Source organism: Mirounga angustirostris, unplaced genomic scaffold, assembly GCF_029215605.1.
Source record: "Mirounga angustirostris isolate CCGP_5_RB_7025 unplaced genomic scaffold, mMirAng1.0.hap1 SCAF_6, whole genome shotgun sequence".
In the NCBI taxonomy this organism is placed as follows: Eukaryota; Metazoa; Chordata; class Mammalia; order Carnivora; family Phocidae; genus Mirounga; species Mirounga angustirostris.
The window spans coordinates 621,367-648,710 of NW_026991714.1; the positions used below are offsets into that span (position 1 = coordinate 621,367).

A 27,344-nucleotide genomic window follows, 5' to 3' on the forward strand; every position below is an offset into this window, starting at 1 on the left:
GCGCGCCCGGGAGCGGCGCGGGAGGGCCGGGGCAGCCCGGGCGAGGGGGGCTTCCCGCGGAGCCCGGTCCCCCTGCCGGGCTCCCAGCCCCAGAACCTCGGTGCGGCCGCCCTTCCCTCGCGGGGCGGCTCTCCAGATGGCGAGGGTGCGAGCCGGGCCCGCCTGGCGGCCGGGAGCGCCAGCGGGGAAACTGAGGCACGGCCCAGCGCCCAGACGCTCCAGCCGTCCGTCCCGGAGTGGGGTGAGACTCCGGGGCCGCGGGGGGCGGGCGGCGCGGGGCCGCGCTCCCGGGCCCCTTGCCCGCGAATAAAGGCGCCGGCGCTCCCTATGGGGCGCCGGGCCGGCCAGTCGGAGGGACTTGCGACTCGATAACGGGGTCGCGGGTTCGAGCCCCAGGTTGCGCTCGGAGGTTACCTAAATAACTTGGGAAAAAACCAAACGTCCGGGCTCGCTGCTCCCCGGGCTGACTCGGCTTCGGGCTGCGGATGGATGTGCAGCGGGGGGGGGACACCCGGCCTCGGAAAGGTTAAGACCCCGCCCCCCGCCCCGCACAAAGATGGCGCTCCCGCCTCCCCTCCCCCTCCCCCTCCCCAAAACCCCCTCCGCCCCCCGCCTCTGCCGCCGCCTCCGTCACTTCCGCCCCGCCGCGGCCGAAACTGACACAAAGTAGCGGGCCGAGCCCCGGGGGAGCGGGGCTGCAGCTGGGGGCGAGAGCCCGCGGGGAGCCGAGCCGAGCGCCCCCCGCCGCAGCCCCCGGCATGGGCAGGACGGGGCGGCCGGGGCGGGCGCCGGGCGCCGCGCGCTGAGGTGAGGCGGGGCGGGCGCGCGTGCTCGCCCGGAGGAGGGTGCGGGAGCCTGGGGATGGGGGTCCAGAGGCTGTCCGCGCCGCGGGAGGGTGGGGTGCTGAAGGAGGGGGCGTGGAGAGTCGCCCGAGAGCTGTGGGGTGAGGGCAGGGGCCCTGGTCCGAGGGTTTGGGCGCTGGAGAAGGCAGTTCGGGGCTGGTAGGCTTTTCCTCTCAAGGCGGAGGTCTCTGGGCGTGAGCAAAAGCAGGGGCGCGAGGAGGGGTAGTAGCTTTGGGGGCTCAGAGTTGGGGAGTGAGTCCTGGCGTCTGTCCTTGGCGATGTAAGGTGGCCAGGGGTGCTGGTGGTAGGTGAGCTGGGCTCTGGGATTCCATTTCCTTCTGTTCCCCTGGCCTGCCCACAAATACCCCTGCCAACCTTCTCTGAAAGAAGGGGTCCGTCTTCCCGGGTTTGGTCTGGAAGGGAGCAGGGGCCGGGCCGGGAGGAGGAGCCGTTTTCGTACGTGGAGCATTGCCTTCTACCCAGAGCTGGCTATTTTTATCCCAAATGTGGCTGCAGAGGGGGCTGGGGCAGGGTGATGGGCAGGGCCACGTGGCTGGTGTGCCTGATGGTTCAGAAAACCCAAGCTGTGTGAGACTGGGGAGAAGTGAGAGGGGTTCCCTGTTTCCCCGTCTCCCACTCTTGTTCCCTCCCTATTAGGGCCCCCCAGAGGGGATGAGTTCTGGGACCAAGTCAGCTTTCATTCTCCCCAGGGTCTTAGAGGTAAAACAACTTTCCTGCTCCGTGTCCAGACTCCTGACTCCTAAGTGTGTGTGGTTCCTTCATTAATTCTTTCATAGCATTCAAACCCAGATCTTTAGGCTGATGGTTTCTTGATTGCCTCCCTTTAGGAGGGTGGGGCTGGCTATGGAATTTGGGATGCCCACCCTTCCATCCTCTCCTTTAACCTCTTCCTCCACACCCCACCCTGTCATGACTCATACTCTAGACTGGGTGGAGACCCTGGCCAGGGCCACGGGAGGAGGGCTTGGCATCTCTAAAACGGTGGATGAGGTTTTTCCTCCTGAGCCAGCCAGGCACCCTTGGCGATCAGTGTTGGGGAGGGTCGGCGAGGAAAAGGACTTCTGGCTTCGTGCCTGATCTGGGGTTCAGAAAAGGAGTCTGAGTTAGTGAAGGGACGACTGGTGTGGGTGACGGGCTGTGGCCAGAGTCTGTAATTATAGAGGTTGGGCAGACAGGCAGTCAGTATCTTTTTGGGCCGACAGGCTGGCAGGCTGTGCCTAAGAGGCCCGAGTCAGGGGCACCGATGAGGGGGAAGGCTTTCCACCCAGACAGAGAAAGAGGAGGTGTGACAAGAGGACCTGGGACCTGGCTGGCAATAGGGATGAGGCAGGCCTTTTGGCTTTTTGGTGAAAGGGACACGGGAAGATGGAAGGAAAGCAAAGGCCTGTCTGATTGATACTCCTTGAGCCTACATCTATTGCCATCCTGACCGGGCTGGGCTTGTGGAGTGTGGGGTGGGGAGAGAGAGCGACTCCCCACCACGGTGGGCATGGCCCCTCAGCTGACCCAGACTGAGAGGAAGTGGTTTGGGGACTGTGTTCAGGAAATGCAGCTCACACTAGAGGAGCTCCCCTGCAGGAGGTGAGAATGGAAGGCCCAGTAGTGGGAGGATGGGGGGATTATAAGCATTTTGGGAAGGGTGGAGCCTGCCCACTTTGTTTCCTGAGGTTCTGCCAGGTGTTTCCTGGCTCAGGTTCCCTCAACCCCACCCTTTGGTGGAAACTCTGCTTTCCAGTAAACACAGGCACCACTCATTGCCATCAGAAGGGCACATGGCGGCATCCATTGCCCCGGGGACAGGTTCCCTGGATCTGTACCCCTCCTGCCTGGCCACTTCTCTCTGTCCCCTTCCTTGACCTGTAGGTCTCAGCTTCTGTAAACTGCTAGTCCTGACACACACACACCCATCCAAGGCTGAGGCATAGGGGGGAGGCCGTGGGGAAGGTCAGACCTGGGGACGAGAACCTTCAGGAAGAGTCTGAAGAGGGGAATGAAGGGTTACCCTTGGCTTTCTGACCTCCTGCATATGTCACCTTCCTGCAGCGTCTCCCATGGGATTGCTGGCACCTTGCTGGGTGAGATGGCACTGTGTGCAAAGAAGCGCCCCCCAGGTAAGACCGGGGCGGCAGGGGGATTGGAATCCCTGGGATCATCAAGATTGGGTGTTACTATGGCTCAGGGAGCAAAGGGAGGAGGGACGCTGCCAGTGAGTCTGGAGGAGGGTCGTCACAACCCCTGCCCATCCTGGGGGGAGCCTAGGAAAGCGAATTCTTCCCCTGGATGCCTGAGCTGGGCTCTCCTCCCCGGGGTGCTGAGTACCTGCCCCTTTCGACTTGGGGCACCTGAGCGCTTCGTCTCGGGCCTGGGGCGCTGTGTTCCCACCTTCTCTCTTGTCTCCATCCGCCCCGCCCTCCCGGCTTTCCTGCGGGCGGGGGCGGGATGAAAGCGGTTGCCCGGACGACACTGGCGGTTCCCCCCCGGGGGCGGGGCTCCGCGGGCTTCGCCTACGCGGCGCGGGCAGGAGCTGCCCTGCGGGCGGGGGGCGGGCGGGGGGCGGGCGGGGGGCGGAGCCGGGGCGCGCGCCGCGCTCGGGCCACTGGGCGCGCGGGCGGCCGGGCCTGGGGGCGGCGGCCGCGGGGATGGCCGGGGCTGCAGGTGGGGCGCGCGCCCGACGGCCGGGGCTCCCCTCCGAGCGGCCGCGGCTCGTGGTGTGCCTGCCCGGGGGGCCGCCGCATCGGCGCCGCTGAGGCCAAGGACAGACCGACAGACAGCCCGCCCTCCCCCGCTCAAACCGGGATCATGACGGTCCCCAAGGAGATGCCCGAGAAGTGGGCCCGGGCCGGGGCGCCCCCCTCCTGGAGCAGAAAGAAGCCCTCTTGGGGGACAGGTAACGGGAGGCAGCGCCTGGCCGCTCTCCCGAGCCCCTGCTTTCCCCTCCCACCCTCACATTTGGTTGTCCTCAGCCTTCCGCAGCCTTCCCTGGTCCGCTCCTTTCCAGACCCAGGGATCCTGGCTCTCCCTTGCATGGGCTTTGGAGACGCCGCAGGGGGCTCAGAGCGAGGGGTCCCCACTGGGGAAGTTTCTGGGAGTTAAGCGCCCACGCAGGGAAGGAGCCCTCTGAGTAGGCAGAGGGTGCTGTGTTCCAGGTTTGGTTACTGCAGTGTACTCTGCAGGGGTCTTTGGAGGGGTGAGGGGAGGGGTCTGGCATGTTGCATTTGGCTCCAGCCCTGGTTCAACGCGTTTTGTTCTCTGCCTCACCAAGGAACCCCCCTTTTCAGCCTGTGGCCCTTGTGACCCCCAGAGGTGGGCTGGAGAGCCCTTGACAGGACAGCCCCGTGTTCTGGGACATGAACTTGGTACCTGCAGTCCCAGATGAGCGGATGTTCAGGATAGGTGTCAGTTAGTGACAGGTGTGTTGTTTAAGGGCAAGGTGTGTGGATGGCACAAGAAGGGTTACAGTTAGAGAGAACAGCCCTTTAAAGTACATCCCATTCCTGCCTCCTTCATCGCCGTCTTGGTCTGCATGACCCACATCCCTGACCCCCCCTTCTCTGACTTGAAGATGAGCTTTGAAATAAGGTGATGTCATTGTGGGCCAGTCAGAAGGCTCTGTGGGTGGCATGTGACAAGCAGAGGCTCCTGTAGGGGGTGCCGCACGTGGGGCTGTGGGGCTGGGATGCTGCCGCAGAGCACAGTGACCCTCGGGCTTGCCACCCACCCCACCCCCAGGTTAGGAGGAGGGCAGTGCCTCTGCAGGGGCTCCCTGGGGAAGGAAGCTTTTTGTCTGCAGCTGCTTTTCCTCCAGCGATTCCTGAGGCCATAATGGCTGAGGTGTTAATTAAAGGGATGCGGGGAGGGGATCTGAGTGCCCCTAGCAGAAGACCTTGACATTGTTGGTCTTGTCCTGTGAATGAATGCCTGCAGAACCGAATGGCCAGGCTGGTGCGAGACAGACCAGAGGGTGGAACCGAGTGACACCCCAGGTGTGGCCAGCTCCTTAAAACTGTGTACTCTGCAAGGAGCCAAGGGCCCTCAGTGGAAACCCCACAAAATGGGTAGGCCTGACAAGGTGCTGGGCCAGGCCTCCATTTGCTCCTCCTGACTGCGGCATCATCGTTCTGTTGCAGAAGAAGAAAGGAGGGCTCGAGCCAACGACCGAGAATACAATGAGAAATTCCAGTACGCGGTAAGTGCCTTGGCAGGCCGGCCTGCCCCCTCCTCCTGAGTGCCAAAGGGCAACGGCCCCCTTGAGGTTGGGGCCAGGGGAGGGAAGGCAGCCCCCTGGCCACTTTCCATCTGTGGCTGTGCTGATTTTTTCATGCCTTCACCTGGCAGTGCCCCAGGACACATGGGCCCCATGAGACTCCCTTCTCTTTACCCCTTCCCCCTCCCACACCTGAGGTGGCTGGCTTTTAGGGGCAGAGGTTTGGGAAGTGTCGATGGAGGAGGCAGCCTCCGCCTGGTTCTGGGTTGGGGTTAGAGGCTGTCTGGTGATCTTCTCTTCCACTGTCGTAGAGTAACTGCATCAAGACCTCCAAGTACAATATTCTCACCTTCCTGCCTGTCAACCTCTTTGAGCAGTTCCAGGAGGTTGCCAATACCTACTTCCTGTTCCTTCTCATTCTGCAGGTGAGTGCCCTGCAGTAGACCCTTTGCAACTCACAAGCCAAGTCAAGAAAGAGAGGTTGGGTGGGAGGGCCTGGCCCGGGGCCTCAGAGCCACACCCTCTTCCCTTGCAGTTGATCCCACAGGTGTCCTCCCTTTCCTGGTTCACCACCATCGTGCCTTTGGTTCTCGTCCTCGCCATCACAGCTGTTAAAGATGCTACTGATGACTATGTGAGTCGCTTCTATTCTTCCATTCCTGCACTTCTTTCTCACCCCCACTCTGCCCGGCACAGGTCCTTGGGGACCATGGTATCCCCCACCTGGCCCCTAGACCTGTGGCTCCTTGGCCAAGGGCAGGGGGTGAGCCAGGGAGAGAGTACGTCTGTGGACAGGTGCACTCCAGGTGGGACCCAGCGCGCTCTACACCCCACTGACCGTCTCCATCCCTGGGAGTGGGGAAGCCATCTTACTTCTCTTAGTTCTTTTCAGTTCCGCCACAAGAGCGATAACCAGGTGAATAACCGGCAGTCCCAAGTGCTGATCAGTGGGAGGTGAGCGCCCGGTGGAGACCGAGGGCCTTCAGGAGGAGGGGTCCCCTGGGAACTTCTCGCTACTGACCAGCGTCTTCTCCCCCTTCCACAGCCTCCAGCAGGAGCAGTGGATGAACGTCTGTGTTGGCGATATTATCAGGCTGGAGAACAATCAGTTTGTGGCGGTAAGGGACAAGGTGGCCCCCTAGGGCTACGAGTCTCGCCACTCTTCTTTGGCAGGTAGAAATGAGTCTGTCCTGATTTCCCACAGCCTCGTAATCACGCACGGGTTGAGCTTTCTTGAGTGGGAGCTTCTTTTTTTTTGAGAGAGAGACAGTGCGTGTGTGCACTCGTGTGTGAATGGGGGGGCGGGCAGAGGGAGAATCCTCCGCAGACTCCACACCCAGCAGGGCTCAATCTCACAACCCTGAGATCACGACCTGAGCCGAAATCAAGGGTCAGACGCTTAACCGACTATGCCCCCCCAAGCTCCCTGAGTGGGGAGCTTCTGTGTCATATTAACACACAGGGGCTGGCTTCTCTCTCGCCATTCACGCTTGGGACTGAGCAAACCAAGAATGCTTACAGGAAGCAGGGGTCAGCAAAGAGTGCATCACGAGCGGAGGGTTGAGTCTTTGGGCTCCTCACTAGGCTTTCTCTCTAGGCGGATCTCCTCCTCCTTTCCAGCAGTGAGCCCCACGGCCTGTGTTACATAGAGACAGCAGAACTTGATGGGTAAGTCGGATGCCCATATCTTCTGCCTCCTTAAGGGTAAAAAGCTTGTTTTCTGGAAGAGATTCCTAGGTCTAGGAGTTGTACCTTTTGGAAAATTTTTAGGGATCAGAAAGGCTTTGGGTATGTGGAAGTATTATGCACTCAGTAATGTGGAGGGGGGTGATGCCCCAAGGTCAGGTGCTCCCAGGTAGATTCTAGAGGAAGGGAAGGGAACCAGGACTTAGGAACGCTGTCCTTCCAGAGAGACCAACATGAAAGTGCGCCAGGCAATCCCAGTCACCTCGGAGTTGGGAGACATCAGTAGGCTCGCCAAGTTTGATGGTGAGTGATTTTGGAGAAGCGGCTTGTGGGTGGAGGAGGTGGGTTGGGTTTTGGGGTTTAAATTGCACCTGCTCCTTTTCGCTGGAATGCAGCTCCCTGGATTTTTCTTTGTGGGGGAGTGTCAGCAATGCAAGGTGGCTTCCACCTACTTTTGAGTTCACGGCCATTTCAGGAGCTCTTCATGGCCAATAGCTCCTTCCTTGCTGTATGTGTTGAGAGAAATTCAGTTTATTCTTATTTGGCTCCAAATAACGATACATGCTTTTTCGTTAGAAGGACAGACCATAGTGTGTGTAGGAAAAAAACCTCCTGCTCCCCAATTCTGCCCTGTTAGCTAGCCAGGTGCACTGGTCCTTCAGTGTGTATCCATCCACGCTCTGCATCTATACAGACGTGAGCACAAAGCAGTGGGACCCTGCTGCACCCGAATCTCCACACCTGCCTTTCCTTACCTGTTGAATTCTTTAGCTATCTCATCGCATCACTGGTTACAGGAATCCGCCTCCTTCCTTTTAATAGCTGCGTCATGTTGCACAGAGCTGACGTGTCAGAACCTACTCAGCTCTCTCAACCATTCAGTTGTCTCCAGCTTTTTGCTGCTTAAAGAATGCTTCAGTAAACCGTCGTGAGCCATGCTGTTATTTCTGTAGAACAGAGTCCCCAGAGTGGGGTCCCTGCTCATGCTGGCGCATCCCTCCCGCCAAGCCGCCTCCGTTCACCCCCGGCCAGTGAACGGAGGCCCCTCCCTCAGCCGTAGTCAGGCTGCGGACGGTACCTGGGGTGGCAGCTTTCTGTCTTCCGCTCAGGTGAGGTGGTCTGCGAGCCTCCCAACAACAAACTGGACAGGTTCAGCGGGACCCTTTACTGGAAGAACAGCAAGTTCCCCCTGAGCAACCAGAACATGCTGCTGCGGGGCTGTGTGCTGCGTAACACCGAGTGGTGCTTTGGGCTGGTAGTCTTTGCAGGTGAGCCTCCCGGGGGCCGGGGGCCGGGGGCCGGTGCCTCCCAGTGCCAGTCTCCCCGGCTCGCACCTCTGTCCCCATGACGTCCTGCAGTCTGCAGCCCCAGGCGGAAATACGGCCGGCTGCTGCCTTGGCTTCCGCACCTGCTCCCGTTCCTTTCTAGGTCCTGACACGAAGCTGATGCAGAACAGTGGCAGGACAAAGTTCAAGAGAACAAGTATTGATCGCCTAATGAATACGCTCGTGCTCTGGGTAAGGCTCCCCCCGGCAGCCCCCTGCATCTGGCTCCCCCTGGGCCATTCCCCTTGCTCCCACCTCCTCCCTGGTCGAAGGCAGTGCTTGTCGGGCTCCTTTTAGACTTGGAAGACGTTACCTACGAGAACCTTAGGAACGTGCATGAATCAAGGACTGGAAGAGAGCTAAAGCAAACCGGCCCTTCTCTGGATTCCAGCAATGCTGGTGACTTAGTGCAGCATGTCAGCTTCTGTTTGCTTTTGCCAGGGACAAGGAGGCCTTCACGGGGATGGAGAAGGAATTAAAAGAAAAATTTCCATTCAGCAGATGGATAATGAACGGGGTCTTTTCCCCTGACTTCTAAGAGTGGAGGATCCCAAAGGAAGAGTTTGTTTTAGTTTTTAGCAATTCCTGAATCCTTTTCTTGTTTGGCTGGAAATTCGAGCTCCTTGTTGGGCTCTCCTCCCCTTCTTGTGCCGCCCACGGCCTGCTGCTGACCCCCCGCATGCCAGCCAAGGTTGGGCCAGCCTCTGGCCTTAAAGGGTTTGTCAAGACCTCAACCTGGGAGACTGGTTAAGTCTCTCCCGCAAAGGCTCGCATCGCCCCCTGGCGGCCCTTGGGCACCTTCGGAAATAGATGTCTGAAATCATATCTGTTTTCTTCTTTTAACCACCAGAACTTTCTTATGATCCTTTTTCAGGGACCGCAAGATTTATTTTATTCATTATTTTATTTATTTATTTGAGAGAGAGAGCACGAGAGAGAGAACACAAGCACTGAGCCACCCAGGAGCCCCAGGACTGCAAGATTTAAATCTTTTTTTTTTTTTTAAAGATTTTATTTATTTGACAGAGAGAGATACACAGCGAGAGAGAGAACACAAGCAGGGGGAGTGGGAGGGGGAGAAGCAGGCTTCCCACAGACCAGGGAGCCCGATGTGGGGCTCGATCCCAGGACCCTGGGATCATGACCTGAGCCGAAGGCAGACGCTTAACGACTGAGCCACCCAGGCGCCACCAAGATTTAAATCTTTAGAAGAATCTTTTACAATCTTTAAGAGATTTTTTACTTTCTTTTTTTTTTTTTAATTTTATTTTTTTATTTGACAGGGAACACAAGCAGGGGGAGTGGGAGAGGGAGAAGCAGGCTTCCCGAGGAGCAGGGAGCCCGATATGGGGCTCGATCCCAGGACCCTGGGATCATGAGCTGAGCTGAAGGCAGATGCTTAACGACCGAGCCACCCAGGCGCCCCAAGATTTTTTACTTTCAAGTAATCTATATTTATGAAGATGAAATCTGTTTCCCAGGTTAAAAAAACTTTTTTGTCAATCTGTATGAGATAATGAACATTACAGAAACTTGGCATTTTTGTTGGCTTGTGGAAGCTCAGCTCAGGTAGATGGGTGATTTCCAGTGAGCTGCTTCCTCATGTTGGGAGGAGCTTGCTCGCACCCCCTCTGACCGTCCGGGAAGGGCTCCAGGTATCTGAGCTCCCCCGTCATACAGTGAAGAAAGATGTTCAGAGACAGGGCCACATGATGGTTGGCAGACTACAGGCTCTCACCAGTTCTGGGTGCTTCTCAGGAGAGCATGCCACCATTTTAAAGATGCCTGAGCTTTTGAGGGTTTGGGGTATGAGTGGTGACCTTCACTGATGCACTTGGTTTTGGGGGCTTCCTAAGTGGCAGCCTCGCCTCTGTTCCTCATTCCTTGCCAGATTTTTGGATTCCTGGTCTGCATGGGGGTGATCCTGGCCATTGGCAATGCCATCTGGGAGCACGAGGTCGGGACGCGCTTCCAGGCCTACCTGCCGTGGGACGAGGCGGTGGACAGTGCCTTCTTCTCTGGCTTCCTCTCCTTCTGGTCCTACATCATCATCCTCAACACCGTCGTGCCCATATCGCTCTACGTCAGGTACGCACTCACTCTGCCCGGGGTCTCCCAGGGAGCTCAGGTGGTCCCTTGGCAAACCTTTCTGTGAAGATGAAACCTTTGGGAAGGAACCTGGAGCTCCTTCTTGTGCCTCGAGCATCTTGTTCTCTGTTCACCCGTGTGGAGCAAGCTTCGTCGCCGTTTTCAGGTGCTTTGGACTCTGTGTCACAACAAAAACCGTATCGATTTATTCAGCATATGTCACTCACATGGCAACTTTGTGCCGTGCCCCCTGCAAAGACATGTTAGGGACGGACCTCGTTCCCTGCAGGAGCTTCGGGCTAGTAGAGAAGAAAGTCTAAACGCCTTCTAAGACAGAATGGGAGCGAGTGCTGTGGGAGTCCTACCTGAGGCGAGTGTGGAGCACAAGGGGACGCAGGTGTGCAGGGTGGGGTCTGCCTTCAGAAGCAGCAGGCTGGGAGGGGAGGAGAGATGCAAGCAGTGCGAGACACCAGACCCCACGACCCCCTGTGACGCCACTGCCTGGGTGGTTAATCAGGGAGGACATCTCTGCAGAGGAGGCTGGAGCCTGGAGGTGGGGCCCTCGGAATGGTCACCGTTTGGCAGCAGAACAGGGCGTGACTGGGTCGCAGCTGACCTGGTTCCTGACAACAGAAGTCGTCAACGTTAGTCCTGTTGAAAAAAATCCCAGGAACGCATCAGGAGGTGCTGGCTGGCTGTGGTGACGGCATGAGTAGGATCGAGGAGACATGTAGGCTATTTGAGGTACAGAGCACGTGAATGGGGACGGGCCGGTGAGAACGAGCAGGAAGAGTAGCCGGAAGAACGAAACTCGAGGTAGCAGACCTGAGACGTGTTGAAGGAAATCCTCTCTGGATGCTCGGGACTCTTCCCAAGGGCTGTGTTTCGTTCACACACACACTCCCCAGGTGCGCCTCAGGTCTCCCCTGAGTCCTGCTGCGGATGGCACTGACCACACGGAGCGTTTCTGTGCCGAGGTGGATAGTTTGGGCTTCTCTAGAACACTGACAGGAGACTCCTGGCCACGGGGGGCCCGGTTTCCACATGGGACATGGGAACAGTCCTGTCCCACCTTCTTCGTGGGGATGTGTCGATACTGGGTCGACACGAGATGCTCAATTGGAGGATCGGACGTCGGGTGGGAGCCTGCGTCCCGGCTGTCACTGCTCCTTCATTCCTACTGAAATGCTTTCCTGTCTGCCGTCTCCCTCGTCGCCATCTTCGGGCTTGCTGCCCGAGTTTTGTCCCTGCTCACCCAGCGCCCACGGTAGCTGCCAAGAAAGCTTCTTGCTAAGTCTGATCAGGCTCCAGAGAGTGTTGGGGGGCGGGAGCAGCCCAGTGGGGAGAAGGCTGAGAAGACCCCTCGAGCCAGCTGCGTGCAAAGTGGATCCTGATCCAGTCTTGCTCAGGCCGCACGCAGGGTTCCAGAGGCGCCCCAGGGCTCGGTCTCCTTCCTGGGCTGCTGACGGTCCACATCCCAAAGGGCGCACCGGGCCAGCCGGAGGAGGGGGAGGGCCCCAGCTGTGGAAAGCGCCCCGTCTCTGGCATGGTTTCCCGTGGCGGAGTCGCAGTTCCGGCTGCCTCGCTCCCTGGGAGCGCGAGGCCACAGCAGGGCCCTGAGCTGGGCGGAAGGACCGTGCTTGCGGTGGGCGGCGAGGGGCCAGTGCCCTCGCTGTCTCTCTTCTCTTCCTCCCCTCACACACTCTCGTTTTCTCTGCATGGTTTCTGTGTTACTAGTCCTGAGGTAAGAGCTGGTCAACCGCCTTGTCTGCAGTCCTTTCCTCTCTTCCTGTGCTGTCCATCCCGCCTGCCCAGGCCCTTTGCACCTTCTTGTCTGGAGAGCATCAGAGGGTCGGGGTCAGGGAGCTCCTGGCCGGCCACAGTGGCCGGCTCCACTTTCAGCCACTCCTTGCCCGTCCCACCCAGGTTCTGTGCCCGGGTGTCCGCTCCGTGCGTCCTGTCTCCCCCCAGGCGGGGGGCCTGCAGCGAAGGCCCGTCCGGGTGGGGCCCGTCCTGGCTCTCTGCCCGAGCCTTACCTCCTGTCCCCTGTGCAGCGTGGAGGTCATCCGCCTGGGCCACAGCTACTTCATCAACTGGGACAAGAAGATGTTCTGCATGAAGAAGCGGACGCCCGCGGAGGCGCGCACTACCACCCTGAACGAGGAGCTGGGCCAGGTGGAGTATGTCTTCTCTGACAAGACGGGCACCCTCACGCAGAACATCATGGTCTTCAACAAGTGCTCCATCAGCGGCCGCAGCTACGGTAGGCTCGCACCACGACGACCCCAGGCTCCCAGCCACCGTCGTCTTGACATCTGGGGTTTGCTTCTTTCCTGCTCGGGCTTGTGGGGCCGGGAGAGCATCTGCCTTGTGCCCCGGGTCAGGCGCAGATGTGAGTGCCTCTCCTGCTCTCTGCTGCTGGCCTCGCCCTGGCCTCAGCCCCAGGCAGGGGGCGCTCTGCGGCTGTTAGAAGGGGCGGCAGAGTGCGAGACGCTCCCCATGTTGCGTTCAGGGCACTTGTGCGTCTCTGGAACAGGATTGTGGTCTCCATGTGGCCTCGCGGCCGAGCCACGGGGTGGCCTGCGATAGGGTGTGGGGCCTCACTGTTTTCGGCACTAACTTGGGCCTGTGGCTCGTGTGTGGGGTTTGTCCGTTGTTAGGCCTACAGGGTGAGAGGCAGGAGAGCGGGTGGGGCGAGCTAGGGACAGGGACACGGAGCAGTGGGGGCCACGACTTTCGGTCCCGGGGTTCTGAGGACCCAGGGCGCCTCGAGTCAGCCGTGTGACCTGTGACCTCGGCTCAGTGGCTGGGGTTGAGGGTTCCAGATGCCTGTGGGGATTTTGTGCTGGAGGCTTTTCGCCGCCGCTCTTCTGACACTGCTTCGCCTTCTGTCCCGGCTGCGTGTAGGGGACGTGCTTGATGTCCTGGGACACAAAGCCGAGTTGGGAGAGGTAAGGCCCGGCCTCCGTAGTTACTCTGTGGCCACTAAATGTGGGGCGCTCACCCAGTAACGGCGGGTATGGTGAGGAGGGAGGCGCTCTTTGGTCACGAGGTGGAGGCTGATGGGAGAAAGGGGTGTGTTCAGGAAGAATTGGGAGCGGGAAGGAGAATGTGGGGTCTGCAGTGGACAGGGTCTTGGGCTGTCCTCTGGAAGGGCAGGAAACAGCAAGGTGGAGACAGCCCTCCTGGGGTGCAGCCTGCCACCTCCCTCTGCTTGTTGCCCTCTCTTTGCTCTAGAGGCCAGAGCCTGTCGACTTCTCCTTCAACCCTCTGGCCGACAACAAGTTCTTATTTTGGGACCCCACCCTCCTGGAGGCTGTCAAGATGGGGGACCCCCACACGCACGAGTTCTTCCGTCTCCTTTCTCTGTGTCACACTGTCATGTCAGAGGAGAAGAACGAAGGTGAGCCTGGGGCCGGCTTGCGCTCTCCCCGCCCGGGCCGCCCTCCAGCCTGCTCTGAGTGTGGCCAGGCGGGCCGTCCCGGGCCTTGGGTGGCCGCCTACGCCACGTGTGCTCTCTGTCGCCTCCCAGGGGAACTGTACTACAAGGCTCAGTCCCCAGATGAGGGGGCCCTGGTCACCGCGGCCAGGAACTTCGGCTTTGTATTCCGCTCTCGCACCCCCAAAACCATCACTGTCCACGAGATGGGCACAGCCGTCACCTACCAGCTGCTGGCCATCCTGGACTTCAATAACATCCGCAAGCGGATGTCCGTCATCGGTGAGGCCGGGCCTGGGCTGCGGGGGGCACTCAGGGCCGCGTCAGGGCCTGCGGTGGGTGGGGGCGCTGGGTGGCTCTTGCTGGTGTGGTAGGTTGGGGGTCTTGGCCTGCCTGAGTCTTCCTGGGACTTTCTTCCCTTGGCCTGACCCCAGTGCGAAATCCAGAAGGGCGGATCCGACTGTACTGCAAAGGGGCCGACACGATCCTGCTGGAGAGGCTTCACCCCTGCACCCGGGAGCTGCTCAGCGCCACCACCGACCACCTGAATGTAGGTGTGCGGACAGTGGCCCTGTGGTTCTGAACTCCGTGTCATGGCGGGGAGGGCGGAGGCTGACCTTGGCTCTGTCCCCAGGAATACGCCGGGGAGGGGCTGAGGACCCTGGTTCTGGCCTACAAGGATCTGGACGAACAGTACTATGGGGAGTGGGCCCAGAGACTGCTCCAAGCCAGCCTGGCCCGGGACAGCCGGGAGGACAGGCTGGCCAGCGTGTACGAGGAGGTGGAGAGCGACATGGTGGTATGGCTGCAGGTGGGCCGAGGGGGCCGGGGGGGCTCGTGCCTGGGACTCTCCCGTCTGGAACCCTGTGGTATTTCCAGCTGCTGGGCGCAACAGCCATTGAGGACAAGCTTCAGCAGGGCGTTCCAGAGACCATTGCCCTCCTGACGCTGGCCAACATCAAGATTTGGGTGCTGACCGGAGATAAGCAAGGTGAGAAGCATCTAGATACCGCCCTTGCGTGAGCCTAGACCTCAGGCTGGAGAGTGTGCTGAGCTCATCGGTCTCTGTGTTGGCAGAGACGGCCGTGAACATCGGCTATTCTTGCAAGATGCTGACGGACGACATGACAGAGGTGTTCATTGTCACCGGCCACACCGTCCTCGAAGTGCGGGAGGAGCTCAGGTAGATGGGGGCTCAAGACAGGCAGATGTCGTGCACGTGCAGACCCTGCTCCTGTCCCGGAGCCCACGGGTGCATTCCTGCCTTCCCAGGAAAGCCCGGGAGAAGATGCTGGACTCGCCCCACGCTGTGGGAAACGGCTTTACCTGCCCGGACAAGCGTTCTGCCAAACTCACTTCTGTCCTGGAGGCCGTTGCCGGGGAGTACGCCCTGGTCATCAACGGGCACAGCCTGGTGAGCGCCTTTATAGAGACCCCTTCTCTGCACGTGGCCGGTCTGTCTTGCCTTGTTCTCCCTCCCCTGACCTCAGCGCAGCTGCGGCCTCTCGGGGCCTGGGAGGCGTGACTCCTGGGTCCGCCCCGGGGGAGATGGGGCTCTCAGGTTCTGTGTTCCAGGCCCATGCGCTGGAGGCGGACATGGAGCTGGAGTTCCTGGAGACGGCCTGTGCCTGCAAAGCTGTCATCTGCTGCCGGGTGACCCCTTTGCAGAAGGCACAGGTGGTGGAGCTGGTTAAGAAGCACAAGAAAGCCGTGACCCTCGCCATCGGGGACGGAGCCAACGATGTCAGCATGATCAAGAGTGAGTGTGGACGTGGGGCGGGGGGTCGGCTCCACCCCGCTGCGATTCTGAGCGTGCAACTCTGCTTCCCCTCATCACCACCTGGCCCTGTAGCGGCTCACATCGGCGTGGGCATCAGTGGCCAGGAGGGCATCCAGGCTGTGCTGGCCTCCGACTACGCCTTCTCCCAGTTCAAGTTCCTGCAGCGCCTCCTGCTGGTGCACGGGCGCTGGTCCTATCTGCGCATGTGCAAGTTCCTCTGCTATTTCTTCTACAAGAACTTCGCTTTCACCATGGTCCACTTCTGGTTTGGCTTCTTCTGCGGCTTCTCTGCCCAGGTAGGGCGCCCGCGGCCGGCTGCCTCCTGTGTGTGCTCCATAAGGGCAGAGATCTTCTGGCCTGTCTATCGGTCAGCCCCCAGGGCCCAGCTGTTGTCAGGTTCCTGTGTTAAAAAAACACCGGTTGAGGGGCTCCTAGCCAGCTGAGACCGTGCGGCCCGGGACTCTTGGTCTTGGGGTTGTGAGTTCGAGCCCCACGTTGGGTAGAGAGCCTACTTAAAAAAACAAAATGAGAACAAACACTTGTTGAAGGAGTAGAGACGGGCTCCAGAAAATTCCTTAGGGCTCCACACGCCACTCAGCAGTCTCTCTGCCCAGTTTGTAGTGTTTCTTCCTGTCTTGCTGTGATCTCTTCGCAGACTGTCTACGATCAGTATTTCATCACCCTTTACAACATCGTGTACACCTCCCTCCCAGTCCTCGCCATGGGGGTCTTCGACCAGGTAAGGGGCACAGGGGTCGGGGCTGGGGAGAGGCTGTGCTGCGAAGAAAGCACATGGACGGCACTGTGTGTACCCTCGGTGCCTGGGAAGGCCGTGCTCCTGCTCGGCGGCCGCTGCTCTGTGACTTTCCGGGGGGGGGGGCTTGAGGCGGGATCCGGCTGTCAAAGAATTTGGAAAGGAGGCGGCCGGGATGGGCTCTGCCCTTGGCTGTCCTGAGGCCCCTGGACCCCTGGGCCCCCGCAGGATGTCCCAGAGCAGCGGAGCATGGAATACCCCAAGCTGTATGAGCCAGGCCAGCTGAACCTCCTCTTCAACAAGCGGGAGTTCTTCATCTGCATTGCCCAGGGCATCTACACGTCCGTGCTCATGTTCTTCATCCCGTACGGCGTGTTTGCTGAGGCCACGCGGGACGACGGCACCCAGCTGGCCGACTACCAGTCCTTTGCGGTCACCGTGGCGACTTCCCTGGTCATCGTGGTCAGCGTGCAGGTGTGAGGCCAGCCCGGCCCCGCCGTCCCCCGTGTCCAGGCGGCTGCCCTGGGCAGGATGGGGCGGGGTGGGGGGCCGCCCTTTCTGTCTCTGACCGCCGCCTTTCTCAGATCGGGCTGGACACTGGCTACTGGACGGCCATCAACCACTTCTTTATCTGGGGCAGCCTGGCTGTCTACTTCGCCATCCTGTTTGCCATGCACAGCAATGGGCTCTTCGACATGTTTCCAAACCAGTTCCGATTTGTGGGTGAGTCTCTGCGGCGGCTTCCCTACCAACAGGGCAGGTGGCTCACGAGCACCACGGGAGCGTTTGTGCGGCGTGCCAGGTGCTCGGAGAGGGGCCATGGGTGCGTCGGGGTGTCTCTGACCCGGGCGGCCCTCACAGGGCTTCCGTATCCATGAATGTGAGGAAGAGCCTGCCAGGCTGTGGGGTCAGGATCAAGTGGTGGCCGACCTGCTCATGATCAGCAGATGACTGGTCGGGGGTGGTCGGGGACAGTCCAAGGGCAGGCTGCTGCGGGGCTGACTCCTCACCCGGGAGCTGGAAGTGTAGATGGGGTGGATGAGAGGCTGGAAAGGGAGGACGTTGAAGGTGTCAACGCCAGGCTCTCAGGTCTTGATTTATTTCACTGGGAGTCTTTTTTTTTTTCTGAGGAAAGAGGGGAATGGCATCAAAGGGTTACTTTAGAAAGAGAAATCTGATGGCCACTTAGGAGCTACTGCAGTGACTGAGTGTGAGGCATTCGGACGGGCGGGGGGGGGGGGTGGCGGCGGGGGCAGACGGGCTGCTTGGGAGGCGCAAAGTGAAGGCGGGGGCAGGGGTGCATTTGATTTTGATCTGTTCGTTCATCCACTCCGTGGGCGTTCGGTCAGCACCTTCTGTAGGTCACCCACTGTCCTGGGTGCTGGGGATGCAGTACTTGGCTCTCCTGGGTTTCGTATTTCAGTGAGAGAGACAGGCAGTTCACAAGGTAGTAGGTGAAATGTCTAGAATTAGGAAGTCTTACAAAAAACATCAAGCAGGGTGGAGAGGGACAGGGTACTCAGGGAAGACCCCCTGAAGAGAGGACGTTGGCACAGAGAAACCTGAATAAAGGGGAGGAGTGAGCCTGGAAGAGGAACCTCTGGAGGGGCCCTAGGGGGGCTTGCCTGGAGGTTCCCACAGCAGAGGAGGGTTGTGTGGGGTAAGCAAGGCTGGAGGGTAGGGCCTGGCTGGGTGTGGGGGGTAGGAATGGATCCAGATCTTTATGTTCTAGTTTAGAGTTAGAACTTTGAATTTTATTTTTTTTAATTCTTAAATTTTTAAAAAAGATTTTATTTATTTGACAGAGAGACACAGCGAGAGAGGAACACAAGCAGGGGGAGTGGGAGAGGGAGGGAGCCAGATGCGGGACTCGATCCCAGGACCCCGGGATCATGACCCAAGCCAAAGGCAGACTGAGCCACCCAGGCGCTGCAGAACTTTGAATTTTAGTCTAAATATGATAGGAAGCCATCGGAGGGTTATGAGCAGGGAAGTGTCAGAACCCATTTGTGTGTTTGTTTATTTATTTATTTATTTATTTATTTAAAAGATTTTATTTATTTATTTGAGAGAGAGAATGAGAGACAGAGAGCATGAGAGGGAGGAGAGTCGGAGGGAGAAGCAGACTCCCTGCCGAGCAGGGAGCCCGATGCGGGACTCGATCCCGGGACTCCAGGATCATGACCTGAGCCGAAGGCAGTCACTTAACCAACTGAGCCACCCAGGCGCCCCCCATTTGTGTGTTTAAGGACAGCTGTTACGGTTTTGGGGATGATAAAGCACAGAGGGCAAAGGCGGAAATGGGGAGGCCAGTTAGGAGGCTCTGGCGGTGACCCGGGCTTGGGGGGGATGCAGGGAGCCACGGCCACCTTCCACAGGCGGTTTGGAAACGGAGCCTTAGCGGAGTGGGTGGTGGCATTTCCTGAGCTGGGAAGACCCCGGGGCAGGGTGGGGTGGGGGGTGAGGCTCTGAGGAGACCACAGAGGTGCCCAGGAAAGCAGGTAAAGAAACAGGCCTGAGGTTCTGGGGAGCAGCGAGGACTCAGGGGCCGGGATGGGGCAAATAGGGCTGCTCCTCGTCTGCCCGTGACTCCCAAGGCCGCCGGCGGCTTCGTTCCCCAGGCAACGCCCAGAACACCCTAGCCCAGCCCACGGTGTGGCTGACCATCACCCTCACCACCGTCGTCTGCATCATGCCTGTGGTCGCCTTCCGGTTCCTCAAGCTGAGCCTGAAGCCCGATCTCTCAGACACGGTGAGCAGCCCACTGTCTGCTCTGGGGGACCGGGAGGGCAGGTCAGGGAGTCCTCCAGCGCGAACGTTGTTGCTGGTGGCGGTCACCCACTGCTTCTGGGGGCGGAACCCCGCGCAGCCTCGTCCCGGAGGCTCCGGGTCCCCTGTCCGGGGGCGTGATGCCAGCGCGTTGCCGACGGGCTCCTTCCCAGGTGCGCTACACCCAGCTGGTGAGGAAGAAGCAGAAGGCCCAGCACCGCTGCCTGCGGCGGGTGGGCCGCACCAGTTCCCGGCGCTCGGGCTACGCCTTCTCGCACCAGGAGGGATTCGGGGAGCTCATCATGTCCGGCAAAAACATGCGGCTCAGCTCCCTGGCTCTGGCCAGCTTTACCACCCGCTCCAGCTCCAGCTGGATTGAGAGCCTGCGCAGGAAGAAGAGCGACAGTGCCAGCAGCCCCAGCGGAGGGGCCGACAAGCCCCTCAAGGAGTGAGGGCTGACCCCGGGCACAAGCCCCTCAAGGGGTGAGGGCTGACCCCGGGGCGCCTTGCCGGCCACGAGCGCACGGGGCAGTCCGGCCACCGAGAGGACAGCTTCTCGGAACTGCAGGCCGCCCACGCCCACCTCGCGTCCCTCCTTGCAGACCCCGTCCTGCTGGCACCTCCAGCCCGGGGAGGGGGGGTGGGGGGGGCCCAGAGGGCGGAGCAGGGACAGGGGCATCAGGAGCCAGCCCCAGGGAGGGGTCAGATGTGGAACCAAAAACTGAAATTGAGATTGGGTCTGCCCTTGCCCTGCTTGGAGTCCACAGGGAGACTAGAATCTCTGTATCTTTTTACCCCCACTCCCCAGAGGGGGCTGAGGGCCTCTGTTCCTGAATTACACAAGAATGTATTATGCTGGGAAGCCAGAGATCTGCTGGGGCCCACGGGCCCCTCACGTCGTGTGTGTCTCTCCTTGATCTGTGTTTGTGTCCGGTTTGGTTTTGTGTTTTTTATTTGGCAGGAGGAGGGGGCCTCTGAGTGACTTCTGTGTTGTGGGAAGAGGAGGCTGGCCCCCCAGGGGTGCCCCAGCTGGCTGGATGGGGTGGTCCGCAGGGCCCTTGAGGGCTGCAAGGCTGGCCAGGGAGGGAGGCCCCTGCCAGCCCCAGGGGTCCGCAGAGCATGGGGGAGGAGGATTTGGTCCTGTCTCCTTCCTCCCCCAACACGTATCAGTTCCTGGGTCCGTAAGTCCTGCGGGTTCGGGCTGGAGCCTGGGGCGCAGTCCCGTCATTCTCTGACCTCAAGCTGGGTGTAAGATGTCGTCCAAAAAAGATTTCTTTCATTTTAAATTTGGATCTGAGTTCATTAGCAGAGTCCCATCTGTCTTCCGTCCTCCATCATCTGGCATTTTCCTGCTCCCGCACTCCGGAGCAGAGGCCGGGCTGAAGGGGAAGCTGGCCTCCACTGCTCCCTTCTGGTACACGAGGGGTCCCGCCCCTCCAGGCCCAGCATCCAGGAGAGCTGTGGAGGAGCGGGGCGGGTGCGGGGGGCCTCGAGCTGTGCCTGTCACACCCCAAATCAGGCTTCTCCTGGGGTAGTTGCTACCAGTTCAGTCTGGGTAGTGGAGGGGGTGCTGAGGGTTGGCGTGGGGCTGGTCTTACTCAGTGCAGCAGCCTCAAGGCAGGTGGGCTGGCCAGGGGGCCCGGGGGCCAGGGGGCCAGAGGGCCAGGGGAGGGGATGCTTGACAGGGAAAACCCTTTTGGCTGCACAGTTTACAAACCCAACATCATGTCTGTCTGTGTGTCTCTCAAGGTGAGAGTCTGATTTTTATACCAAAGAGGAAATGATTTTTTTTCATATTTGATTTGTCTATATTATATAAATATATATATAAATATATATATACAGTTATATATATATTATTTTTTTGGTTCTCTCTCGTTTTTTTAGGGAGGGAGGCAGTACTAAGTTGCATTGAGCTGTAATTAAGGAACGTTCTGTATAATTTATGACACATTTCTATACTTGCAAGAATTATATCATTTTATGGACATAAGAGAAAAAAATGCCTTTTTATAAAATTCCAATTTCTGAGAAGTGTGTAATTTGTCTCTTTTATAATATTTAATCAAGGCTGGTGGCAAACGGAAAGACACACTTTTTTAAATGGAATTGAGTGGGTGGGGTCTGTGTTGAGGTGGAGAAAATGAAGTCTGGCTGGTCCCTGCACACCTCCTGGGACTGAGTCTCAGCTGGACAGGGCAGTGGGCAGACCTGGGCACTCGTGTGGCCTTGATCCCGTTTACTTTTCCAAACAAGCCACCTGCATGTTCCTAACGTATGGTAGCCGGGTGGGGAAAGAACCAGGTGAATATCACATGTTGATTTTTTTTTTACCCCTCCGTCTTGTTTTTCCCACTGGCACTGACCTCCTAGCCTCACATCTTCCTGGCTTTTCCCAGAAGTGAACATCAAGGAGCCTAAGTACAGACCAAGACCGCAAGGAATTTAAGATTCACAGATAAAGTGAGCTTTCCGGCAGGGAGGGGAGAAGGGGAGGCCCGCGTCCCAGGATTGCGGGGGCACCAGTCTGGTTCCCCTCCAACCTAACCAGTCCTTTCTGTCGCAGTGACTGTCTTCTCTGAGTTCCGAGCAGGTGCGAAGCTGGAGGGGAGATGTGGAGAAAGGTCAGTTTCCCTCTCAAGGAGAACTAGGCCACCCAGGCGCCCCACCCAAATGCCTCGCTAGGATCATCTCTGACCTTCACGTGGCCACCTGACATTTCTAGGCCTGACCTGACTTGCGTCCGACTTGGCCACCACCTCCACCTCCTTTTCTTTTCTTTTTAGTCCCTCTGGTATCCCCCCTGCTTCTCCTTCTCCACCTCCTTCTCTGGAGGCTCGGCCTCCGCTCTCTTCTCCGCCAGGGCTCCATCTTGGCTCTGAGCTATTCTGGTTTGGTTACGTCCTGCAGTGACCCCATTGAAACCCGTGGTTTTCATGAGATTTGGGAGAGTCACGGTCATTCACCTTCAGATTGGACTTCTGTTCCCTCCCTCACACTCCCGACCTTTGTCCTCAAATATTCACTGGACTTCCAGCTGGAGGACCCACCAGCTCCTCTCATTCAACACGCCCCACATTGGACATTATTTTCCTCACCTTCTGCTCCTCTTGCCACACCCCCACTCCAGTGAATGGCGGCCTCTCTCCACAGTCACCCAAACCAGACACAGGTCCCTGAGGAAACCCCACAGCGTCTGCTTTGGTGTCCCCACATCCACATCATGCGTTTGATCCTCCCTGATGTGGAGCGTGGAATGAATGAGGGTTTGATGTCCCGAGCTGCTGTTTCCCAGGGGTTGTGACCCAGCGAGGGTCACAGCCGCCCTGTGTCTGCCCCCTAAAGAGGAGCTCAACACAGAGAAACCCTTCCACAAGGAAAGCGCCATCCTCAGGCCTGCCCGGGCCCTGCAGGGGGACGGGAGAGACCAGTGTTTGGCCAGACAGGTGGGCGGCTCCTGCTCGCCCCCTCCGTGCCCGCGGGAGTGGGGTCCTCAGCTGAGACCCAGGACTGGGGCCTGTGGTCTCCACGGAGGAGGAACCACTGTTGGGAGAGTCCCTGCACTAACCGCTGAGCTCTGGAGCTGAAGGGAGGGGCTGAATTTGCTCTCTTATCTCTGTTTTCAGAACAAAGTCGGGAAGCCGACACCCACGTTTTACATTGTGTAGGGGGTCTGAGTGGGGTGAGCCGAATCCGAAGGTCAGGGATGGCCGAGGTGGGGTGGCTCGGCGTCCAGTGAGAGAAAAGGTGAGGTCTGCTCTCAGCTTCCGTGCGGGCCCCCCTCCGAGGCTTCAGCGGCCTCCCGTGAAGGCCCAAGGCCTGACCCCAGGGAGAAACAGCGAGCTCCTGGCCCTCCTGGCTCTCCCGGGGGCTTCCGGTCCTGTTGAAGTAGGGGCAGCTGCTGTGCTAGCTGGGGCAGGGTGGGGGGCAGTGTGTACGCGTCACCTCACGGGTTGACAAAGGGAGGCCTTTTCCAGACATTTCTCAGGGCCTAGAATGTATAAAAAACAACAAAACCCCATGGGGGTGTTTTCCCTTAAGAAATGAGTGTTTCTGGACAGAGAACATGGGAGTCCCCGAGGCTAGGACAGCCTGAGGTCTTCCTGGGCTGGAGATTCTGCAGAAATTGTCCACCCTGCTGTGGCTGGGGGGCTCTGAGACACCTTGGGAAGGATACTCTCTCTGTCCCCCAGGGCCCAGCAGTGACGTGTGTGGGCCCGAGTGTGGGGAGGAGATGCACGGGACACCAGGTTTACCTGAGGTCCTGCAGGGGTGAGGAGGGGGCTGCAGGTGAAAGGAAAGGACCACAGCTTACTCCCCACTCCCCTCGTGCACACCGGTCTCTCATTCTGCAACTGCAAGCCCAAGGCGCCCCTCTTCCTGCTCACCCGCTGCCTCGGGAGCCTTGTGCAGGCAAGTGCTGGGTGCAGGGCCATTGTTGCAGGGGGCTCTGGGTCAGCGGCTGCTCCTGGGGCAGGGAAAAGGCCCTCAAGCTGGGTTTGCTGGAGCTGGAGCTGGAGCTTCCGCCTGGAGCTGGGGTCGTTCCTGGGGGAGAAGGGACGACTTCTAGAAAAGCAGAAACTGCTCTGTGAGGACATAAAGGACATAGGGAGACTACAGGAGACCTCCTCAGCCACTGATGATGGCCATTCTCTAGGTCCAACCCCATCCCGAGAACAGGAAGAGACAGCCCCTGACCCTGTCTCTGGAACTAGTATGGTAGAAGGGGCAACTCATCCCATCAGATGTTCTGCCATTGCTCAACTGATAGCTCTTTTTTTTAAAGATTTTTGCATTTATTTTAGATCTGTAGAGAGAGGGAGAGAGTGTAAGTGCACGAGTGGAGGGGCAGAGGGGGAGGGAGAGGGACAAGCAGACTGCGCAGAGCCGGAGCCTGTCTTGGGGCTCGATCTCATGACCCCAAGATCATGATCTGAGCTGAAATCAAGAGTTGGACGCTCAACCGACTGAGCCACCCAGGCGCCCCCCTCAACCGATGGTTCTTAATCATATTGGCTCAGGGGCCCTAGAAAGCTGTGCAGTAAAATGCTCCTGTCTGTATACCAAGCCCATGCAGCATCATGGGTTCCTAGCAGTTCATCCCGGGCTGCTCAAGGCGGGCCTGCCTGGGGCATGTGTGGGGTTCTGGGGCGAGTAACACAAGGAGGCCCACATAACGCTTGTCTTAAGTACTGAGGAAGTTAAGGGATCAGGCTAACAGCCTGTAAAAGTATGTTCTATCCCCTACCCTAACAGATGTTTCCCCTCCTCCTCCTCCTTCTCTTCCTTCTCCTTCTCCAAGATTTTAGTTTTTTATTTGAGAGAGAGCATGAGCGGTAAGGAAGGGCAGAGGGAGAGGGAGAAGCAGGCTCCCTGCTGAGCAGGGAGCCCGATGCGGGGCTCGATCCCAGGACTCTGGGACCATGACCTGAGCCGACAGCAGATGCTTAACCGATTGAGCCACCCAGGCACCCCAACCCTCAGTCTTCCCCCTTTTCTTCCCATCTCCTCCCCTCTCTCTGCCCTGCACCGTGAGGGGCCTCGGGTGCACATTGACAGAGGAGGCTGCCACCTGAGGACAGCAGAGGAAGAGGCAGAGACCCGGGCAGTGGGCTCAGTGCGATTTGGGCAGAAAATGCCAGAGTCTAAAACAGTGCTTCTGGTGAGCAAAAAGCTTCAGTTTCCAAGCTGTGATGGACTGATACTTCTATAAAATACAATGTATTTTATTAGTGACGGCACTAGCAATACAATGTTTTACACTAGCATTACTGGAAAAAGGACAATGATCAGGAGCTTGGATTTTGCAGCAAAGGGGAATTGCAATAAAATTTCCATGTGACTATCTTCTTTTGTCTTGCTGTCTTTAATATTCCTTTTTAATCACTATATTCTGCCATTTTAATTACAACGTATCTTGGTGTGGATCTGCTTCTGTTGCAGGTTCTTTGTGCCTCCTGGATCTGGATATCTGTTTCCTTCCTCAAATTAGAAAAGTTTTCAGCTATTAGTTCTTCTGATAAATTCTTTGCCCCCTTTTCTCTCTCTTCTTCTTCTGGGACTCCTGGAATACAAATATTATTACTTTTTTTTTTTAAGATTTTATTTATTTGACAGAGACACAGCGAGAGAGGGAACACAAGCAGGGGGAGTGGGAGAGGGAGAAGCAGGCTTCCCGCGGAGCAGGGAGCCCGATGCGGGGCTCGATCCCAGGACCCTGGGATCATGACCCAAGCAGAAGGCAGACGCTTAACGACTGAGCCACCCAGGCGCCCCAAATGTTATTACATTTGATGGAGTCAACAAGTTCCCTAAGTCTATTTCTCATTATTCTTTGTTCTCTCTTTTGTTGAGCTTCATTGCTTTCCAGTACTCTGTCTTCTAGGTTGTGGATTCCTTCCTCTGCTTCTTCCAGTCTGCTGTTCATTCCATCAGGCGTGTTTCTCATTTTAGTTCTTGAGCCCCTTTATCTCTGCTATTTATTCCTTATGTCTGTATTGATGGTCTCACTGATGCCTTCCACTGTTTTCTCAAGTCCAGGGAGTATCTCTGTGATCATTACTTGAAATTCTCCATCAGGCATGTTACTTATATCTGTTTCATTTAGATCTCTGGCAGTGACCTTGTCCTGTTCTTTCATTTGGGATATATTGCTCTGTCTTCTCTCTCTCTCTTTTTTTGGTGGGCAGCAAAGCAAGGTTTATTGAGTGATACCAGAGTGATAGTACAAAGCTCCCGAGGAGGGAGGGGACCCGAGAGAGTTGCCCTTGCTCTGTCTTCTCATTTTGTCTAAGTCTCTGTGCCTGTTTCTGTGTGTTAGGAAAGTCAGCTTCATCTCTTGCCATTGAAGGGAACAGCCTTGTGAAGAAGAGGTCCTGCAGTGCCCTGCCGTGAAGCGTCCCCTGTTCCCCAGGGCCTGGCACTTCCGGAAGTGTCTCCAATGTGCGCTGCATGTGCTCTGCTGTTGTGTCCTGGCCACTTTATCCTTCAGGCCAGTCACCTGCAGAGGCTCTCTCTGCCTGGTGTGGGCAGTGTTGGGCACTGGCCCGAACGTGGCAAGTTTTAACCAGGCGTGCTCTGGTCTGCTTGTGAGATGAAACCTGTCACCACCACCGCCAGAACCGAGGCCTTGCAAAACTCCCAGGCTGGGAGACGAGGTGTGGGCAGGGGTTTGGGCCAGTGTTCTGGGGAGGGGACCTGCTGTGCCGGGACTGAGGAAGGCATGACCGGGGGTGGCAGGGCACCAGAGCACAAGGGGGCAGGGCTTGGTGTAAGCAAGTTAGGTCACGAGTGCTGGTGCTGTGCTGGTTCCAGCAGGTGGCCCTGTGCTTATGTTGAGAGGCAGGGGAGGGAAATGGCACCTGCTAGTTCCTTTGTTCCTGGATGGGTCTCTGTGAATGCTGCCTCTCTGGGATACAGTCAGAGAAGAGCAAATAACCTCCCTACTGTGTGCCCCAGGCGTCTTCAGATCACTGTTTCCACGCTATATGTCCATGGGCTGTTTGCTGTGCCTTCTCTCCAGGAGCAGCACAATGCCCCCCACCCCCACTCTCCCTGAACCATGCCTGTTGACCTTTAAAACTCCAGGCTTTAAGCCCCAGTGGTTGCAAGAACTTGTGAAATTCAGCCCCTCTTGCTTTCCGTTTTCCAAGCCAACTGCAATGGGGAATTGTGTTCCCCCTGCACTCCTCCGTGTGCTAGTCTGTGTCTTGTCCTCCTCTGGGGCCATGGCTCTTTCCCCACAGAGTGGCCACTATCCGTTTCTCTCCATATTTGTTTCTTAGCACTTGCTACCTTCAGTGAGGACTCTTCTCCACCTTTAGTTGTGGAATTTGTTCTGCCAGCCTTCAGGTCGATTTCTGGATGTTTAGGATGATTTTGTAGTTATCTAGTTGTATTCGTGGAACAAGGTGAGCCTGGGGTCCTCTTACTCTGCTGCCATCTTATGATAAAATTTCTAAATGCTTGTTTTCAACTTCTATTCTTAGCACAAGGTAGATCGGCAACAAGCAGTTTGTGGACTGGCCGTCATTAGAGAACCACACTTTGAGTAGCTCTTGAAGGGGTCACTGTAGGCTCTAGGAAAGCAAGTACCTAGGCTGCTCTGATGTGTTGTTTTCTGGGAGGGGAGACCAGGTGGGGACTGTGGTGGTGGTGGTGATGGGGGGGCTCTAGATCAGCTCTTCTTGCCTGAGTCCGAGTGGCAGAAGCGTCATACTGGCTTCCAAGTTGCACAGACCCTTGAGCTGTGTGGAGCTCTAGCATATTTGCCCAAGTCCAACATGACTCATGCGCTGTCATGGCACTAGTCTTCCAGCAGGCCAGCGGCCAAGGACAGACAAAAGAATCAAAGAGAGAATACATATTCATAAATAGAATCTTTTATACAACAGGAGAAATCGACTGTCAGATGGCTATCCATATGACGAAGTGTGG

At 57.9% G+C, this 27,344-nt stretch overlaps 1 protein-coding gene across 9 annotated transcripts; it reads left to right on the top strand.

Moving 5' to 3' along the window:
- Positions 1 to 100: 100 nt before the first annotated feature.
- On the top strand, positions 101 to 20,945 carry ATP8B2 (ATPase phospholipid transporting 8B2). Of its 9 annotated transcripts, none has more exons than XM_064593624.1 (27): positions 101 to 241; positions 2,907 to 2,974; positions 4,991 to 5,049; positions 5,379 to 5,492; positions 5,603 to 5,701; positions 5,960 to 6,021; positions 6,113 to 6,185; positions 6,665 to 6,735; positions 6,977 to 7,056; positions 7,863 to 8,021; positions 8,182 to 8,270; positions 9,970 to 10,166; positions 12,221 to 12,429; positions 13,074 to 13,117; positions 13,404 to 13,569; positions 13,699 to 13,887; positions 14,040 to 14,155; positions 14,240 to 14,404; positions 14,485 to 14,596; positions 14,683 to 14,788; positions 14,878 to 15,019; positions 15,181 to 15,681; positions 16,041 to 16,124; positions 16,368 to 16,613; positions 16,724 to 16,862; positions 18,761 to 18,891; positions 19,082 to 20,945. In XM_064593624.1, exons 2-27 carry the CDS (start codon positions 2,944 to 2,946, stop codon positions 19,358 to 19,360), a joined length of 3,663 nt encoding a protein of 1,220 aa, XP_064449694.1. In that variant the 5' UTR covers positions 101 to 241; positions 2,907 to 2,943; the 3' UTR covers positions 19,361 to 20,945. The 9 variants fall into 9 exon arrangements, with proteins under 9 accessions (XP_064449694.1, XP_064449693.1, XP_064449696.1 ...); XM_064593623.1 differs by lacking the exon at positions 101 to 241 and adding an exon at positions 621 to 807; XM_064593626.1 differs by lacking the exon at positions 101 to 241 and adding an exon at positions 4,142 to 4,273 and having other exon boundaries at positions 5,950 to 6,021.
- Positions 20,946 to 27,344: the final 6,399 nt, after the last annotated feature.